At 44.5% G+C, this 18256-nt stretch overlaps 1 protein-coding gene across 1 annotated transcript; it reads right to left on the reverse strand.

Moving 5' to 3' along the window:
* Positions 1-283: 283 nt before the first annotated feature.
* On the reverse strand, positions 284-11039 carry exoc3l2a (exocyst complex component 3-like 2a; the record flags this gene model as incomplete). Its single annotated transcript, XM_083646045.1, has 12 exons — positions 284-611; positions 2137-2258; positions 3440-3595; positions 3711-3833; positions 4891-5026; positions 5154-5264; positions 6220-6320; positions 7026-7136; positions 7226-7340; positions 8042-8795; positions 9341-9558; positions 10480-11039. 12 exons carry the CDS (start codon positions 11037-11039, stop codon positions 284-286), a joined length of 2835 nt encoding a protein of 944 aa, XP_083502171.1.
* Between the last annotated feature and the right edge of the window lie 7217 nt (positions 11040-18256).

Here is an 18256-nt window from a genome sequence, read left to right on the forward strand (position 1 = left end):
ACATTCCCAAAGAAATGCACATGTGGAGATGGATAAATGTCTTTAAGTCAGAGAGCATGTACAGTACGAGCAGTACCTGAGGTCAAGTTTATTTAAAATGGCTTTGATATCGCTGGTAACGACATTTGGTACAACCAATCTTTTGTCAAGGTGCGTGTAGCCTACATCTCATCGTTATTCACAGTATTTCTGTGACTGCTCTCCTTTCATTATGCCTTACATTTCCCTGTTCATCCTTAACGCTTCAAACATCCCCGTCAACAGCAGAGTCTTCTCTAGTTGGCTAGTCTTCTCTGTGAAATTTATCCACGTCTTCGCTAGCGTGCGATTGGCCGCCTTGAGCGCCGGTGTTCTTGGCGCTCGCCCTGCGCTGTCGTCGTCGCCTCGGCCGGTTCTCTGAGAGCCAGTTGGTGACGGTCATGGCGAGGCGGAGGAGGCCCAGGCTGATGCAGTGCACCTCCGAGGTGATGGGGATGTCGGAGAAGAGGGCGTGGTCTCTGCACAGGAGGACGTTGCTGCACTCGAAGTCTTTGACTACATTGAGGATCTCCTGCCGCTCCGCCTGCCGCATCATCCCCCGTACGTTCAGCAGGGTGGAGACATGCTTCTTCCTGTGGAGGGGAAGGAAACACGGGGTCGGGTGTTAATTGAAATTGGGTCTGTTTGGTGGAGCTGACAAAGTTCCCCCAACGCCTTTGAGAGATGACTCATTACAGGCAGCGCCAATGATATCAAATGGTACATGAGTGTGTTCACCTCTTCTCCCTTGTCTGAGACCGTTTACCCCCTGGCCCCGCCCCTCACGGAGCTTAGCCAACTTAAGCTAGAGATCATGACCTCTGAAACTGCCTTCTTAGCTCAATCTAGTTCTAACTAAGATATCCGCTGAATTTATTTTTCCAACCACAGATTTAACAACATCTGCGAACTTTACATGTAGCTTTAACTAACTGCTACCTGTTAGCGTTAGCTCTGGTGTCAAATCTCGCGAGAGTGTGTTGCTGAGACAGAGACAGGTCTCAAACAAAGTTAATTTTCTCCTGATTTGTCTGTCTGAAAAATGCCATTTAAAAAAAGATATATGGCTTGTGAAAAAATGGGTCCAATTATTTACTTTGGTGATGTGGAGCGAAAGAATCAGTCATAATCGGTGTTCACATTCGCTTCTCCCATTGACTCCAATAGACTCAGGACCTGCCACTAGTCTCCTGAAGGGGCGTGGCAGTGCGCAAAACCCAAGTGACACAGATACAGGAATTGAATGGCAGTTGAGTCATCTCGCTCTCGGAATTAATGTCCCTGTTCACATCTCTCTGAGTCACAGCATCGGTTTCTGGGAAGGAACAGAACATTTGTTTCCGATGTTTTTCGAGAGGTGGCATCCCGATATGCGGACGAAACGCGGAGGTGGGGAAAAAGCTGTGTGTGTCTGTTTAGTGCACGTGTGCATGAACGCGGGCTCTGCTGCTGCAGTAAGATGAAGTGTCCAGCAGGGGCCGGCAGCCTTTGATCTCCTAAAAGACCAGCAGTGGGGGGGGGCTGGCCCTGCGGGTAAACAAAAGGGGTGAGACGAGCGGTGAGTTAGCATGTCTCCAGGCCTGAAGCGCCGTGTTTTGCTCTCCTCTTCCACACCTCCCCCCGCTTTGATTCCAAGTGTGGCACCAGACTGTCTCCTGCAGGGTGGCAGGAACAGGAAGTACTCGGCAGCAGCTTCCTGTCTGCTCCGCTGAGGCCCCTGCATCACACGCGGCGGCGGCCTGCCAATCGTCACCCGAGCCTTAAGCGCCGCACAAACAGCCTTGTGGGCCCGGGACTCCCCCTTGAGGCCCCTGCAGCCTATTCCACTCTCAAAAACAGCGGACCCTCGCTCCACTCCCAAAATAGCAGAGCTAATGTAGATATGTTTCCGCGCTCCTTTTCCTTGTTTTGATCCATTGTGTCAACAAAAAGACCGTACACACTCTCTTAGATTTCCCTCGCTTAGGCAAAGTGCCAAAAACAGCACGGTGAATGTGTAGCAGTAAGCATAAAATAACACAAGGCCTTCGGGGGGGGGGGGGGGGGTACAGTCATGGCATTTTGTGAGATATGGTCGCCTGATTGCCAAGGGAAAAACTCTGAACTTTATTCACTTACCTTATATCTGGAAACTCTTTCACCAGAACCGCAACCTCCATCTGGATGGAGGGGGTGTCCTCCAGGAGAATGATGTCAGCTAGGTGGCAGATGATGCTATCCAACCAGGATGAGCTTGATTCCTAAAACAGAGCGAATCAAACAGATGAGCAACAATTCAGTTATATCACGGAACAACAATCAAAAAGTCTCGTAAAAACATAAAGCATTTTAAAACATTTGAAGTGATCGCTGCATTGGGCGTTCTTTGATAGGCTGTACCTAAATGAAATCTGTTCAGTGCACAGTCTAGTGAACAATTCAATCTCCATAGGAAGCACAGATTAATAGCACTAAAGTTCAGGGGCCAAATATTCAGGTCATGGAAGTGAATAACAAAACTCCGCCCCTGTTTTTGTACGTGATGTTTTTCAGTAAGGGGAAAAAGAAAGCAGAATGCTTTGCCTTGGCACTCACTAAAAATAACGCCGTCTTTTTTAGACAGCCATTAAAAACTCGTCCTACCCCAGTTCCCAGTTCCCCCAGACAATTCCTCCTGCTCTTCGGCGAAAAAGGCCATCAAGGCCATCCCAGAGCCACATCAAAGCCAGCCAGCTGACAGGAACAGGAAGTTCCTTCTGAACACAGCAGCTTCCTGTTGTCAGCCGAGGTGACGGACACTTGTTTGAACTCGCACACAGAGAGGGGGCAAATGCCATGCTGTCAGGCCTAGTTCCTCTCAGGCCTCTTCCCCTCCCTGGCTAGTGCTAACGTAAGCCCAGCTCATCCATCTCCATCTCACTGACGGCAGCCATTTTTCAGAGCTTCCTCCTGTATCAACACTGTCTGAGTTATTTCTGACCCGGGAAACCCAAGGGTCAGGCTCCATTCAGAGCCGGCCAGTCTCTGCATTCCCTGTGCCACTTTTGTTCAGTGATTGTAAGAATCAGCATTTTGGAATATTCTCAATTTTAAGCTATGGTGGCGTCCCACAAAAGGCAATTATTACTTGTGTTTTGTGTGCGCATTCAAAAAAAGGACTGGCAAAAGACCTTCCTTAGATCAATGATGTGTAGCCCTTCCCCAGGGCAACATGATTGAGGTGTTCTACAAAGGCTGGCCAGGAAGGCTGTGCTAATTGTGTAGAAGTAGTTCAAATTCAAAGACTTCACTGTCCTATTGGTTGAGGCTAAAACAGCACTTCATCAAGTGAGCACAAAATAGATCCTTTGTGGAGTAAAGTCAGTGACACCATTGTGTCCTCCTGAACACTCGCCCAATTCATTGAAAAATATTGAATTTGTTGTTTGAAGATCAGACTCACCAGATCTTTAAAGAGTCCTTTTAGCTGTTTGGCCTCGTCTTGCAGGCGAAAAGCCATCCTCTTCCTCATCTTCAAGGATGTGCAGATGACCCGCCCCCGCATAATGGCTCGGACATACTCCACCAGAACTCGCCGGTGCACCTCACCAACCAGGGTCTGTCAATCCATTGATAGAACTAATCAATAATCAATTAACCACTACTTAAAGCCCGAATAACATACAAGAACCACATACTGCAGTTCAAATGTTGTGGGATGAAAGCAGTAATACCTGATATGGTGGAGAGTCCATCCTTCTGAACTTCTTGAAGTGTTGTTTGATACTGGCTTCAATGGCCTCAAAGGCCTCTGTGTTGTTCAGCCATTTTCTCTTTATCAGCTTGTCAAAGAAAGGCTGGAACAACAGACAGAGTTGCGATTAACAGAGTAAATAGTGGCAAAAGGACTGGCTGACATACCCCAGGGGTGTGAGAAACAACACAGTTTCCAAAGTTCACTGCAAAAAATATCTTAACAAGTTATTTGAGTAATGAGTCTTAAAATTGTATTTTTCATTGTATTTTTCATAAAACAAGTGAAAACATCTACCAAAGGGGTGGAATCATTTCTTGTTCCCATCACAAAATAATAATAATCATAATAAAATTCTCTTGACACTAGCGCGCACGCACGCACGCATGCATGCACGCGCACGCGCGCACACACACACACACACACACACACACACACACACACACACACACACACACACACACACACACACACACACACACACACACACACACACACACACACACACAGTTATATTTCTCCAACAAATTGTGAATTGAATGCGTTAGGACAACTTATATACAATAGCCTAACTGTCGGCTATTGTGAGGTCAAAGAGAAAGCCATCAGAGTGCCTATATACCAAATGGCACACATTTGATTGTAAAAGGAGTTCTTTGAACACAGGCGTATTTCTGAGGTGGGAATCTGAATCACTTGCAATGGCCTGTTCTCCAACCAACCAACAACTTGTTGGAGGGCCTGCTCTCTCTACGGGTCCCCCTATACCTCATGGGCCCCCCAGTGCGACCGCACTGCCTGCACTGTTGATATTTACGCCCCTGAATTATAAATGATGTATTCCAAACAGGAACATCAGGGAATTTGACAAATGGGTGAGTGACTTTTACAGGAATATACTAGAATGGATTTTCTGTTTCACACATTCATTGATTCATTAGTAGATGGTGAACAACAACCTATGTTCAACTTTTCGAACGAAGAAAACCAGGAAGGAAAAGATTTTCTAGGTCATGGAAGTGCTCAGACTTAGTTACGTGAGTAGTTCTGTATCATTACAAGGACGTGGCATTTGACATCAGGGTCTTGGTGGGAACTGAACCCTTTGGAAGGGAAACAAAGAAATGACCTTGAGACTGACAGGCGTGCAATGTTCTCACCCTGATGTGCTCAAACAGCCGGTCAGTCAGCACCCTCACCGACTGCTTGATGATGCGGTCCAGGGAGGAGCTGGCTCTCTGTGCCGGCTCCTCGCTGCCCTGTGGGTCACACTGCCTGCAGCGCTGCACAAAGGACCTACAGAGTGCACACAGAGTTGAAGCATTATGTACGACTGCAATACATTTCCTTCAATTGGTGAAGATGAACCTTTGTCGAGATGAACGAGTATGTTTTTCGCTCCATCACTATGTATCTACTGTACCTGAGAGGAGGGCAGCAGTTGACCAGAGCTATGGTTCTGGAAACATATCCGTCTCCTCGATCGCCAAATTCCGCCTGAGTCTCATGAAACATCTCCACCTTTCTCTGGAAGCTGGAAACACAATATAGGTGGTGTGTTAATATCTGCTGAATCTTGATGCATTACAGCCAACATTTGGGTCCGTCCTTCCTTACACACACACACACACACACACACACACACACACACACACACACACACACACACACACACTGAAAAACACTTCCCTATACTATACTATACTATACTATACTATACTATATAAAATTGAGTATGTGGGCGATATTTATGTTTGTTTGTATGTTTCAATTCTGTGTCCGGCCACAGCTACGTCGTTTCAAGCGCGATCGGGCTGAAACTTTCAGGGGGTGTAAAGGGCACCAGTAAGACCTGACAGAGCCGGGTTTTAATTAAGCTAATTAGCTAATGATGTGATGTCATCAGTGATGTCATCAGTGATTATGTCAAAAGTGACACACACACACAAGCAGGCATTGTGAGAACACTGATCAGTGATGTCACACACACACACACACACACACACACACACACGCACGCACACACAATGAGGCATTGTGACAAGACTGATCAGTGATGTCATAGGGGGGCACAACACACACACACACACACACACACACACACACACACACACACACACACACACACACACTGATGTCATCAGTGATATAATAATATAATAATAATGTGAGTTCAGTGATGATGTCATCATCAGTGATAATGTTATCGGTGATGTCATCAGTGTGAGGCTATAATAAGTGATGGGAGTATAAGCAGGTAGAATTGGGAGGAACCAGACAGAGACGATGGCTGTGCGGGTGACTTGACGGAGCCGGATTTCTTAATTAGGTGATTGCCCTAATTATGATCTCATAGAGCAGGCGAGGCAGCGACACACAGTGGTCATCAGTGATGTCGTAAGAGCAAGTGAGCTACAGTACCTAGTACTATACTCTTCCCTATATATACTCTGTGCCCTGTTTTGATGCTTCTGATAGCTTGTACTCACTTATAGAGGAAGTCGGCCAGGCCAATGAGACTGCAGCGAGCCACTCTTGCCCCCAGAAACTGGTTCACTGCTGTGGATCTGTCCAAGTCCACCTTCAGCCTCTGGAATATAGTGACATACAGACATACAGAGACATATAGTGACATACAGAGACATACAGACATACAGACATACAGACATACAGAGACATATAGTGACATACAGAGACATACAGCCATACAGACATACAGACATACAGAGACATATAGTGACATACAGAGACATACAGACACAGACATACAGAGACATGAGCAATACATCATATCATCATTGTCAGGTGAAAGCCCTCTATCTCCAAAACGTCCACTTTTCAGGGATTAAGAAAAGCTTTCGTGTATTGTTTTAGCTTGAACAGAATGCAGAGTGTGTGTGATGTGTGTGTGATGTGTGTGTGTGTGTGTGTGTGTGTGTGTGTGTGTGTGTGTGTGTGTGTGTGTGTGTCATCATGGCCAAATGTGGTCCTAGAGACACCTATTGTAGAGGGAACTACCACAGGAACGGTTTTGAGTACTTTGCCAGGCGTTTGTCTGTCTGTGGACATATTTTGCCACCACAATAGCTCACAACAGTGCAAGATGCAGTCACGGAAACTTGACACGTGTGTAGTTGCGATCACAATGAAGGCCGAGTTTGAAAATGGGTAACTCTAGTTGACTTGATTTCTGCACCTGCGACCAAATGGAAATCCACTAAAATATCTTAACAATTGGTATCCTTTCCAAATGGTTTTCTACAGTAGGCCTAAACATAAATGTATGACAGTGTACCTGAATGACAGAGCGTGCCAGGTGGGACTGATACTCCTCTATGTGCAGAGTCTGGGCCCATCGCCTCTCCTCTTCATCCAGAACCTGAATCAGTTCTGTTGTCACCTTCTCCTGAAAATCACAACCTAAAATAAGCTCTCCACTGAGTCGGATGTAAAGATTTTCAAAGGAACAACCATGCATAAACTCTTTTCTTTTACCCTGACGATACTGAGGCAGTCTTGCTCCAGCCTGTCCGCTGTGTCTTGAGGCAGAATGGGTTCCAGGGGGGCATAGTTGATGGCCATGGATGTGCTAATGGTTCCTAGGACATCCCTGATAGAAAATGACAAAATGTTACCAAACCATTTCTGTACATATACATGTTCACTGTTCAGGGTTGTAATAGCAGTTTTACTTCATTTTGAACTCAAGCTCTCACTCTACTGTAGTGCCATCTCGCTGCGCACGCAGCCATTGGAAGAATATTATTTTTGCTCCAAACATTATCTTCATATAAAACCAAACCACCTACCGACAGGTGGCGTGGTAACCCTGGGACTGAGGCGGCCACCCACATTCCTTTCCCCCGTGACAACGTCACGTCCGCCCAGATCCCAGGAGGCCACTCCTCGTTTCTTCCAGTTAGACGTATTATTGAAAGCTCCGTGTGCTAACTTAGTTTGCGCTCTCAAGCCGAGCTAATTCCGTCTTATTCGTCGCGTTCGGTGGACGAGATTCTTCAGGCTTCGGGGACCCGTTCCTGCACCTTTTCACCAGCGTCACAGCTCATCAAAGCTAAGAGTGTCTCGCCTTTTGTTGTGTTAGCACATTTTGCTTAGGCTACCGCCGTGTAGCTTGCGTGCGCAGCGAGATGGCACTAGAGTGAGAGCTCTCGTTCTCACTCGTAAAACCCGGGTTGTAGCACAACCCTAACTTTTAGTATAGTTTAGCAGTTTAGCAGTTTAATAGTTTTTTCGATTTTGCATGAGACCACACCATTGGCAAGATTCCTTTTCTGATCATTTGAGACATACCTGTTGTAGATGTTGTAGAACCAGTCCAGCAGTGAGTAGACATCAGTGATCTGTAATGGGCCATCAGTAATGCTCCGTAGACGTACGGCCACGGCCCCATGGTAGCTCTCAACGTACACCTGGAAGGCAGCGAACTCCTCGGGGTAGATGGACACCGCGTTCCTCCTCGCAGCATCCAGGTCATCCACCATCCGACTCCTCAGGCGCTCCAGGTAGGAGGCCAGCTGACCTGCCTGGGTGTCCACCTGATGTGGCAGGCTCCAGTCTGCTGCCTCTGCCACAGCCTGCCTCCACTTCAGCTTCAACCGGCGAGGACGGTGGCTGCGCTGGATGTGGGGAACCTCACGCTGAGGTTTGGTCTCCTCTCTCAGGGCCCAGGCAGCATCGGCGTGCTCCTCTTGCTGGATCACCAGCACCACCAGCCCAAGGTTGGGACCGGCGCTGGGCTGACGGAGGGACTCCCGCACCACGTCCCACATCTCCTTCTGCAGGGCTTCGTACAGGAGCTCCACATCCTTAGCCTTTCGTCGGCTTGAGTCCAGCGTGGCGTTGGGGCTGAACGGGTCATCCAGGAGCGGGGGCGTTAAGGGGATCATGTCGAGAGGGTTACTGGGACCAAAGGGGGTGGGGGTAAGGGTGGCACTGGGTGTGGTGGGCAGGTGGGACAGCACTTCGCACTCTCGCTCCAGCTCTTGAATGTGTGTGTCGGCCAGGAGAAGGTCCCTGTGGTTGACCAACTGTAGGATCTCCAGTACTGTGGGGAGGGAGAGGAGAAAGGTCAGACTATGTTTTTTAGAATGGGGACAAAGGAAGAGGGTGGAGCAACAGAGGGGAAAGGCTATATTTGTTGTTATGGTTATTGGGTCGTTCTGCGTGTGCCTGACTGACATATTCAGAAGCATCAAACTGACTTATTTGTTGCTTATTGTGCACACTCTTCTATTCCTAGCCAGGTTCCCTGTGGTGCTGTGAACAGAAGCTTGGTTGAACTTCTATCTGGAGGAGCCTGCAGTCGAAGGAAGTGCGGTCATTTCCTGATTTCACAGTCTGCTGGTGATTGAACCCAGTGACTCAGGGGTCTGGGGACCTCTCAGCCTCATCACTGAGTTGTCTAGGATTGGGAGGAAATACTGCTGAAGCTGACCAGGAAGTGAAAAGCTCCCTGTTAATAGACTACAGTAAGGAAAACTCCCTATGTGGACCTGGCAAAGGATCACTCTTCTCATCACAAACTAAACTTGGTTGATTCTGGGATATTTTCCACCTGATGTCTCCATTGACTGGTCTGAGCATGATTACCTGAGAGAGGCTCTCTGGTTTTGACCACTGGCTCCTCCTCCACTGTTTCCTCCTCGGTCCCCTGGGAGCCCCGGTCCGACATGGATTCCCTCTTCAGCTTGCCCAGGCTGACCATCCTGAGGAAGGAGGGCCGCCTGCGCGCCTCCGGCTCACTGTCTGTGCTCAGGTCCCCACTGGGCAGGCTATCTCTGCGCACCTCCTTACGCCGACCTGTGAAGCTACAGAGCAACCAGAGCAGTACAGACTTATGAATGAGTTGAGAATCTACTGTACAGCCCCCTTTCAAACACAAAACCCGTCAAAGTGCCAGATTAAGTTTTCCGGTAATGGCAGCAGTTTCTGTTGTTCACACAAGACATGCCTTTTGTGTTGGAACCGCAACGGCGGATGCCTGGAGTGCGAGAGATCGCCGGATCGAAACCCGGTCGGACGCTAGAATACTGTTGCATTCCACTGTTATTTTCTGAAAACCAGTCACCAGGATCATGCAGCAGTTATTGACTGATTATCAGAATGTTCTGAGTAGAAAAGTGTGAATATGAATTGGAGTTATGAGCACTGGGGGATGTATTGTATGGCTTAACTGCACAATGTTTGGAATGTCACATATTCACACATCTGCTAAACTGTGCTGCTGCTGCTAAGCATGAGACAATGTCTCAGATATAAATAGTTCAATTCACAGAGCACAGCAAGCACACAAAATAGTACTGGCAAACAAAAGGAGTTCCATAGATCAACAAGTTGCTATAACACATTACATAACTCTTCAGGAAATAATCACACTATAAGTTATTATGAAGCACTCAATGTTCACTGACTGGACGGGTGGTGAGTCTTTCCTCTGGGAAACGGTCTCATACACTCCCCCAGTGTATCAAAATAAAGGAGTTGTATACCTGTTTTCTGTGGCTGTTACTTTACATTACTATGTTGCGAGATATCATTATTTTTTTGCTGTTTATTTCTATAAAATGTATGTAAAATGTGTGTATGTATGAATGAAATGTATTATCATTTACCATTTTATTGCATAGGGAACAGTAAAACTATGTACACACACAAAACAGTTGTATGCATACATGGTGTAATATAGTTAAGATGTGTAAAAAGAGAATCCTAAATTGCACCCTCCTCACCGTAGTAGGGTCATAATTTCTTCAGAGCTCCTGCGTAGTCCTTTCTTCTTCTGCCTCTCTGGTGGGAGTGTCTTGGAGCCTGTGGTGTTGCTGTGGTGGGGGAGTGTCTTGGAGCCTGTGGTGTTGCTGTGGTGCGTGCTCCCCCACACGTTGCGTCCCGACATGCGCAGCCCCTTGCCCAGCTTTCCGAGGGTCTTGAGGGGCGACACTCCGCAGATCCGCTCCAAGGTTCCCCGCAGGGGCCTCCCTTTGGGGTTCCCCGCCCCGTGCCTCTCTGCATTGAGCTCGTTCTCCTCCTCCTCTCCGTCGCGGGACGTCCTGAGCTGGAGGTTGCCCCTGACCTCCCCCATGATGAGACCCATGTCACCTCCGCTCCTCTCCTCCTCATCCAGGTCCACCTCCTCAAAGGGGTTCAGGTCCCTCTTCAGCTCCTTCAGATCATTGAGATTGTTCAGGTCTTTCAGGTCCAAGTCCAGCCTGGGCAGGATCAGTTCGCCATTCACTCTGGGGAACTCGTGGCAGCTCTTCGACCTCCCTGGGAGCTTCTTTAGAATGGGCATGGTTGCACTTAAGATTCTTAACAAACTGAAAAACAAGAACATTGGGTAAGAGGCTGTAGAAAAAAAGTCAACAACTCTTTTCATTGAACACCAGCTGGACTATAGTAAAAAAAATAATGCAGCAACTTTAACTTTCACGTGCCTTTTCAACAAATGAGCAACTGGTTATTAGATCAACTTCATAAAGCATTGCTTTCTTTGAGATTTACGCAAACACTATTTACTTTAGTACACAATGATACCTTAGATAAAATATAGGTAAAAGAAATCAGTAGCAATCTTAATACTATTATTTATATGCATATTGCTAAATAAGCATGCTGTATCAGTGCACAGTACATCAATTCTGACCACTAGCCACCTGTTTAATCTACTTTACAATCTACACAGGAAACGATGCTTTGAATGCTTAACACTTATTAATTTAAGTGTCTTATTATTTCAACATAGCTCACCATTAGGCTACAGCGATGATGTTATGAGTGAAGATTGGAGATGAAATTTTGTAAACTGTTTAATACAACAGCCGTCATTGTACACAACAGACGTTTACATAACTGGAGTCCAAAACATCCTTTCACATGTTGGTTATATAACCTTCTCCACTAAGCCAATAGGAAATATGGATTCTAAATATTGCTGCATTTAGAGGATGCTGTGTATGTTTCTCTGACAATATACATGAGCTGAACTACTACCTTATATAAATATTGCCATTTTGGAGCAAATACATATAAATGGATGTTGACTATAGGTAGGTTGACTGACATGCACCTTGTGCAGAAATACTAACAATATACTAACACTGTATACTGACACTGTATCCAAAATATTAACACTTGAATGGCAGGACTCATATAAAGCTGAATATTTGCTGTAAAGGGAGTCTTTTCTATCCTTGTCCACAACAATTAAATATGGGATGCACTCTTTTATGTATCTCTTCAGATGATAGCATGGTATTTCCTGCATCATTACTTGTTATTCTTCTCTAAAACACTGTGAAATAATCAAGGATCAAGGTTTTGCTTTTCCTTTCTCCTGTACGTTTACTAAAACACACCCAAATCTAAGTCTAATCAATTCCTTTAACTGCACCAAAATTCTAGGATGAATAATAATGTTTCACCAAAATCCTAAACAAATCTGCATTGCTTAATGAAAAATAGCAGCTAAAGGCTGATGTCCTTAGACCCACTGTATACAGTCAAAGTTACATGGGGTATTTTGTCCATCTCCTTCAAGATTTCAGGGGAAATCAATCCATATTCATGAATTCATTCCGTTACACCAAGTGAGGAAAGCTACCAAACATGAACATCCACACCAGTTTGAATGTTGATCTGAGTCTCAATGCCACTTGCTGTCCCAGAATTGTACAGACTTTTCGAACTTCATAGTTGTTTTCATTAGGACCTCTCACCGGGTTATCAGGAGGCTATAATAATAATTGAATGCTACAATAGCTATTCAGACTGACTTAATTGCTAGCTTGTAACAGAACGTGCTTTTTCTTCTCTATTGACTTTCATAGCAAAAACATTGGAAATGGCGAATTCATTGAAATGTTACATTATAGAGGTTTGATGAGTCCCGTGTTCTTTGTAACCTCGGGAACCAGACTTCAAAATCATCCATCATGTCATATTCAGTACTGTGCTTGAGTATTCTGATGGGAGTCTATGATGGCACGCACCCTGACATTTGGATATAGTGTTGACTTCATCAGTAATAGAAAGAATGAAAGACATTTTGAAATGAAAATGTTATTCAAAAATCCCATTCTCTAAAGATGTCATGTGCGAAATGAATGCATTATTGCTTGGACTTGAGCCCAAATAAAGCTAACCTGATTTTGCTATTACTGTATTTGATCTGTATACTTTCACATAATTATGTTCTTTTCATTTTAAAAGACGACACTATACCTTCCATAAATATCCCTCGTGTTTGAAGGAGAGCCAACCTGAGGAAGCCAGTAGGCTAAACGTATAGTTCGCTAAATGTCTTTTTTTGTATACTTTTTTTTAAAGAAGATGAATTAAAGTGAAGCAATTCAGCCTTCTTGTGTGCGTGCGGTGACTCTTCTTGTTGAACTACTCATCTGATGTTTCCTGGCATCACCTGCACCAGGAAGTAAAGGCTGACAGCGCGGTGCACAGGGCATCTACTGTAGGCTACTTGCAAGTGCATCTTGAAATAACTTGCCCCCAAAAAAGTTAACTTTGCAAAAGGGGTCAAAACCTTTTTTTGAGGGACTGTTATTAGTGTTTTTTTTTAATCTAGCTGTACATCTTTGTGTCTCTTCACTCTAAACATGAATACCATATCAATTCCATTATAGCAGGACAAAGTTGCTCTAAGGGGCATCTTGCCCTATAAGGTCAAACGTGTCCTTTTTATCATTTAGGAAACCAAAATATTAAATGTACAAGTTATTAGGGACATCTTCTGCAACCATCTCCTCCTACATCTTCTCCTTTGTGTTTGGAATCAATAAGGGGATAAGTGATCATGGCTTTTTCCTGGATTACATTTCTCGGTTGCTTACAATTTCCATTCACCATGCACAAGATAACTGAAATGAGTCATTGTTGCAGGAGCAGAAAATAGCATAATAAATACATATTTTTATGGAAGTCATGCAATCTGGAAATACATTTTCTTTATCTGTAAAATCAAATACAACTTTTTAAAGATGGGGTTTTAAAAGAAACATCAGACTATGGCCACCTTCAGGAACACTATAGTTTTAGTGTGTTATACCTGCAACTCCAAAGCCTCCTCTAAGTGCTTATAGCAACACTGATTTGTTAGTTGTAGGTATTAGTCTCTTTTTTTCATTGGTCAAACGGCTTCTCTAGCCTTTAGGCAGGGGTGGAAGAAACTAATTGTAGGTGATTTTCCATCAGGAAATGTACAATCTTTGTTACATTTAGTCCTGTTACTACTTAATTGAGTAGCTGGACTTGTATCTTTTTGAGTATTTATTTACATTTACCTAAGTATGCTTCTGCTGAAGTACACTGACTAAATGTAGTTAGATTTCAGTTCCAAATTTCAGCAAAGTAACAGTACTTCTACATAGGGGTGTTTTAGTACTCTTGTCATCCCACCCAACCTTTGGGCTAGCACTAACCATTTTAAAATGTCTGTCATACTGTCATCTCTTGCCTCGCTTAATCACTAAAACACAACAAGAAGAAGGTGAAGAAAGAAAAATGAAAATGCAAAAACAAAAGTAAAACTGAGACCGATTATGCTGAAAACAATACTCCTACTGAAGGCAAACTCCGGTCCCGGAGGTGCCGGTGTCCTGCATGTTTTTGATCCTCCCTGACATTTAATGAGCCTCACCTGTCGTTAATGAGCCTCACCTGCTGTCAAACCTGACCTCACACAGGTGTGGCTCATTAACAATCAGTGAGGGACAAAACCCGGCAGGACACGTACACCTCCAGGACCGGAGTTTGACACCCTGCCATGCAGCATGCACAGTATCTGGTGGCTGTTCGCCTTAAAAATAACTTAATTTAAGCACAATCTCTGCATTTTGTAAGAGGAAAACCCTCAACCCTAACCCTGTATACTACCAAATTGTTGTCATTGTTTGTGGTAATTCTTTGTTGACTGTGGTTCAATTGTCTTTTTTTTTTTTCATACCTTGGGTTTATTTATGGCAGTTAGAAACAACCTTTCCACAACTGGACAATAGCATCAGCATTCTTATATTTAGCAAAGTCAGGATCAAGTTTAACCATGAGGTTTCTTATCAATTAGTAGGCTATAGCAGAAATTCAGCTTACATAGCTTACTACTACTACTACTACTACTACTTTCCCCATTTCTGGCAGCTTTTCTTGTTGTTATTGCCGTACAGTGGTTAAATCGTTAAATCAGGCCTGCTTGTTTTAACTGTGGCTGCTGTGTGCTGTGAAACATGTTGACATATTCCTCTGGTTGCATGCTATATGAGAACCCTCTGGAGAGGACAGGAGGAAATGACAGTGGAGGAGTTGATGGCCCTTCGGCCAATGCACAACATTTTCTTGAGTTGGAGAACAATGCAGCATATTAAAAATGCAGACCTCATTCCGCTGCACTGTGAGGGGGAGTCTTGATCATTAGACAATAGTCCATTGAAATGAGTGATCAGCTCACATTAAGGACAAATAACTCGTCTGGTACACTGAGGTCATATCTACATGAACAAGAAATCCATTTTATAACGCATTGGTTCTCAAACTTTTTCACGCCAAGGACCCCTAAACTGACACAAATTAGACCACGGACCTCCATTTGATATGATGGTGTCCCAGGGTCCCCCATCTGATAAGAAATATGCTTTTAGAGTTTTTATTGCAGAAAGTGTATGAACTCATGACCAAAACAATCATGCATTCTGTCGTTGTGTTACTCGTGGATGGTAGGCTATAAATGTATCCCCCTTTTTGCTGGGGACCCAGTGGAACTCCCTTAAGGAACCCCTGGGGGTCCCCAGACCTTACTTTTGCTCTAATATAACTGAGGAAACAAGTGAAGATAATTGGTTTACAAATCATCATGTCATATTAGTCAGTTTACATAAAGTTGTGATTTTTTTTTCATCACTCTAATTATGAGATAAATTACAGAACAAGACAAACTATATAGGGTTTTTTGAATTCCATCAGTGATAAGATCTCGAACCTATGTGATTGTAGACAGTCAACAAATGGCATTCTCAAAATCAAAATCAAATCATGCATAATATGTGGATAGAGAACCAGAAATCAATGTCCTCCTACACTTTGATAGTCTACAGAGCAACCTGAGCAATTGACATGGGTCATCATCAGTGTCACCACAGCTGCACAAAGTAAACCCCTCTCCATGGCCACACTGACCGAAGCAACAATAAACATTCTCATACTATAATCTAGACTCGCGTGTATCTGAATGGAGTGAATATGCTGCTTACCTGGTGTGATTGTCGTGCAGTGTTTCAGGACAATGTCATCCTCCTGGAGTGTGCTGGCTGCCAGGCTGCGGCGTGTGTGCGTGTGTGCGTGTGTGTGTGTGAGTGTGTGTGTGAGTGATGAGTGCTGTGAGAGTGTGTCTGCGAGCACTCGCTGGCTCAAGAGAGCAATGTGGCTGCCTGTGGTTTCCTGACGGGCTCTATTGTGGTAGAAGGTGATATGTTTTCCTGAGGAAACGCCCAGCCCGTCCTTTCTCCCCTCCTCCGCACGACCTCCCCTCCGAACACCCCCACCTTCCACCCTGGGGACCCTTCTAATGACACTAATTGCATTACTGGTATGGATGCCTGTCTGTTACCTTAAAATCACAACTACTTAGACAAATGAATATTTGTTCAAAAATTGTAGGTAAACCACTGCATAGTCTATATGAGTCTACATATGTCAACAGTGTATTGAGGTTAGCTAGAAATATTGCCTCAAACACTAATCATGTGTTACATGAAGAATATGAACTCCTGTCCTCTGGCAGGAGATACCTAATTCCAACTTTCAAGAAGGTCAGACTAAGAAAGTCCTTTATACATCAGTCGATCCTGAGGCTTAATCAAGAACATGGCCGAGGGTCAGTGGAGCAGTGACCAGTGCTCTCTGTGTGCTGTATGTGTGTATGTATCTTTGTATTTTTTTGTTTTGTTCTCTTTGTCATGTGTTTGTAGCCTAGGTAAACCCAGCCCCCACGTGACCTGCTCTCTCAGTTCCCAGTCACTAGAGAACAGGTCTGAGAGCAGGTCACGTGGGGGATGGGTTTACCCAGGCTAATGTGTTTGTGCATGGGACTGCTGCTGTCTTGCAAGACAAATTTCAGTGTGAACTGACAATAAAGTATATCGTATCGTATTGTATCGTATTAACCGTATGCTGAAGGAGGATAGAGTGATTCTAAACCCTCTTTGTATCGAGGAGGCTTCATTTAGTCCACATTAGAGCAATGGACCCAAATCTGAAGATATTTTTCTTATCGTTAGATGTGATTTTGTCCAGAATTCCATGACTATCTGCAATGTAGGTGGAGAGATGTCAGTGAAAACTATACGATCACAATAGTCATTCCTATACATTCTCTACAATTTTACACGTGATTCATTTTCTGGGGACCCCCCTCAAGGACCCCTGGTGGTCCCCAGACCACACGTTGAGAACCACTGCCCAACAGTGCTTTATGTGTTTGTCAGCTCTGCAAACTGTGTGTGTGTGTGTGTGTGTGTGTGTGTGTGTGTGTGTGTGTGTGTGTGTGTGTGTGTGTGTGTGTGTGACTGTAAAAACAAAAGTAGAAAATGAACAAGAGATGACTCAGTGTCCATGGCCTTGAATCTAAATTCCATTCATACACCATTAACAGTGTCTTCTTCCTCAGCGGAAAGCCTCATATGAAGCAGCTAAAATGAGACAGTTGGCACTGGTCGCCATTATATTGTCTTCACTTTACTGCACAGCAATTCAAGGTCAACGTTGTAGGCATAGTACGTTAAAGTAGTAGTAAGTTAAATGTTGCACGGGGAACATGGATGAAGTGTTTGACGCATGTGAAACGAGAAAGATGGTGGCAAACTGCAAATTGTTCTGCACATTTTCATATCAAGACTCACAAACCAACATGTCAACACTATCATCTCCCAGCAGAGACACATTTCCCACTGACTCAGTAAACTATTCAGTCGCACTCTGCCCTCTAGTGTCGAATCTAGTGTAAGACAAGAGACAGTTTCCCACTCTAGTGCACATCTGATCATCAGTGTTGGGCAAGTTACTGGGAATTTGTAATTAGTTACTCTAGTTACTTGTCTCTAAAACTAATGTAAATACTTTATAAATTACTGCATAATAAAAGTAATTAGTTAATAGGAAAAAGTAACTTTTGCATTAGGCCTACTTTTAAAAGTCTGCTTCAATTTTCTTATTAATGCAAACATTATTTTAGTGTTGTTGTGGCACAGTGTGGGATAAGATATAGGGCTCTATCAATCCCCTGGCCTTAAATTTGTGTTTATGGCTTGGCCTAGCGCTATTAGTGGGCATGGTCAGGCGCATTCCCTAATTTCTGCTCGGCGCTAAAGAAGGCACTAACCATTTAACCACGCCTTTTTAAGCGTAGAATTATTCACAACTGTGGCCATTGGTGGCCTCCTGTAAACCAATCACATTCTTCCCTTCCAAGCTCCGATCCAGGAGAAAGCGAATCCAGTCCGGTTGCAGCTG

Source organism: Poromitra crassiceps, assembly GCF_964638095.1.
Source record: "Poromitra crassiceps genome assembly, chromosome: 1".
In the NCBI taxonomy this organism is placed as follows: Eukaryota; Metazoa; Chordata; class Actinopteri; order Beryciformes; family Melamphaidae; genus Poromitra; species Poromitra crassiceps.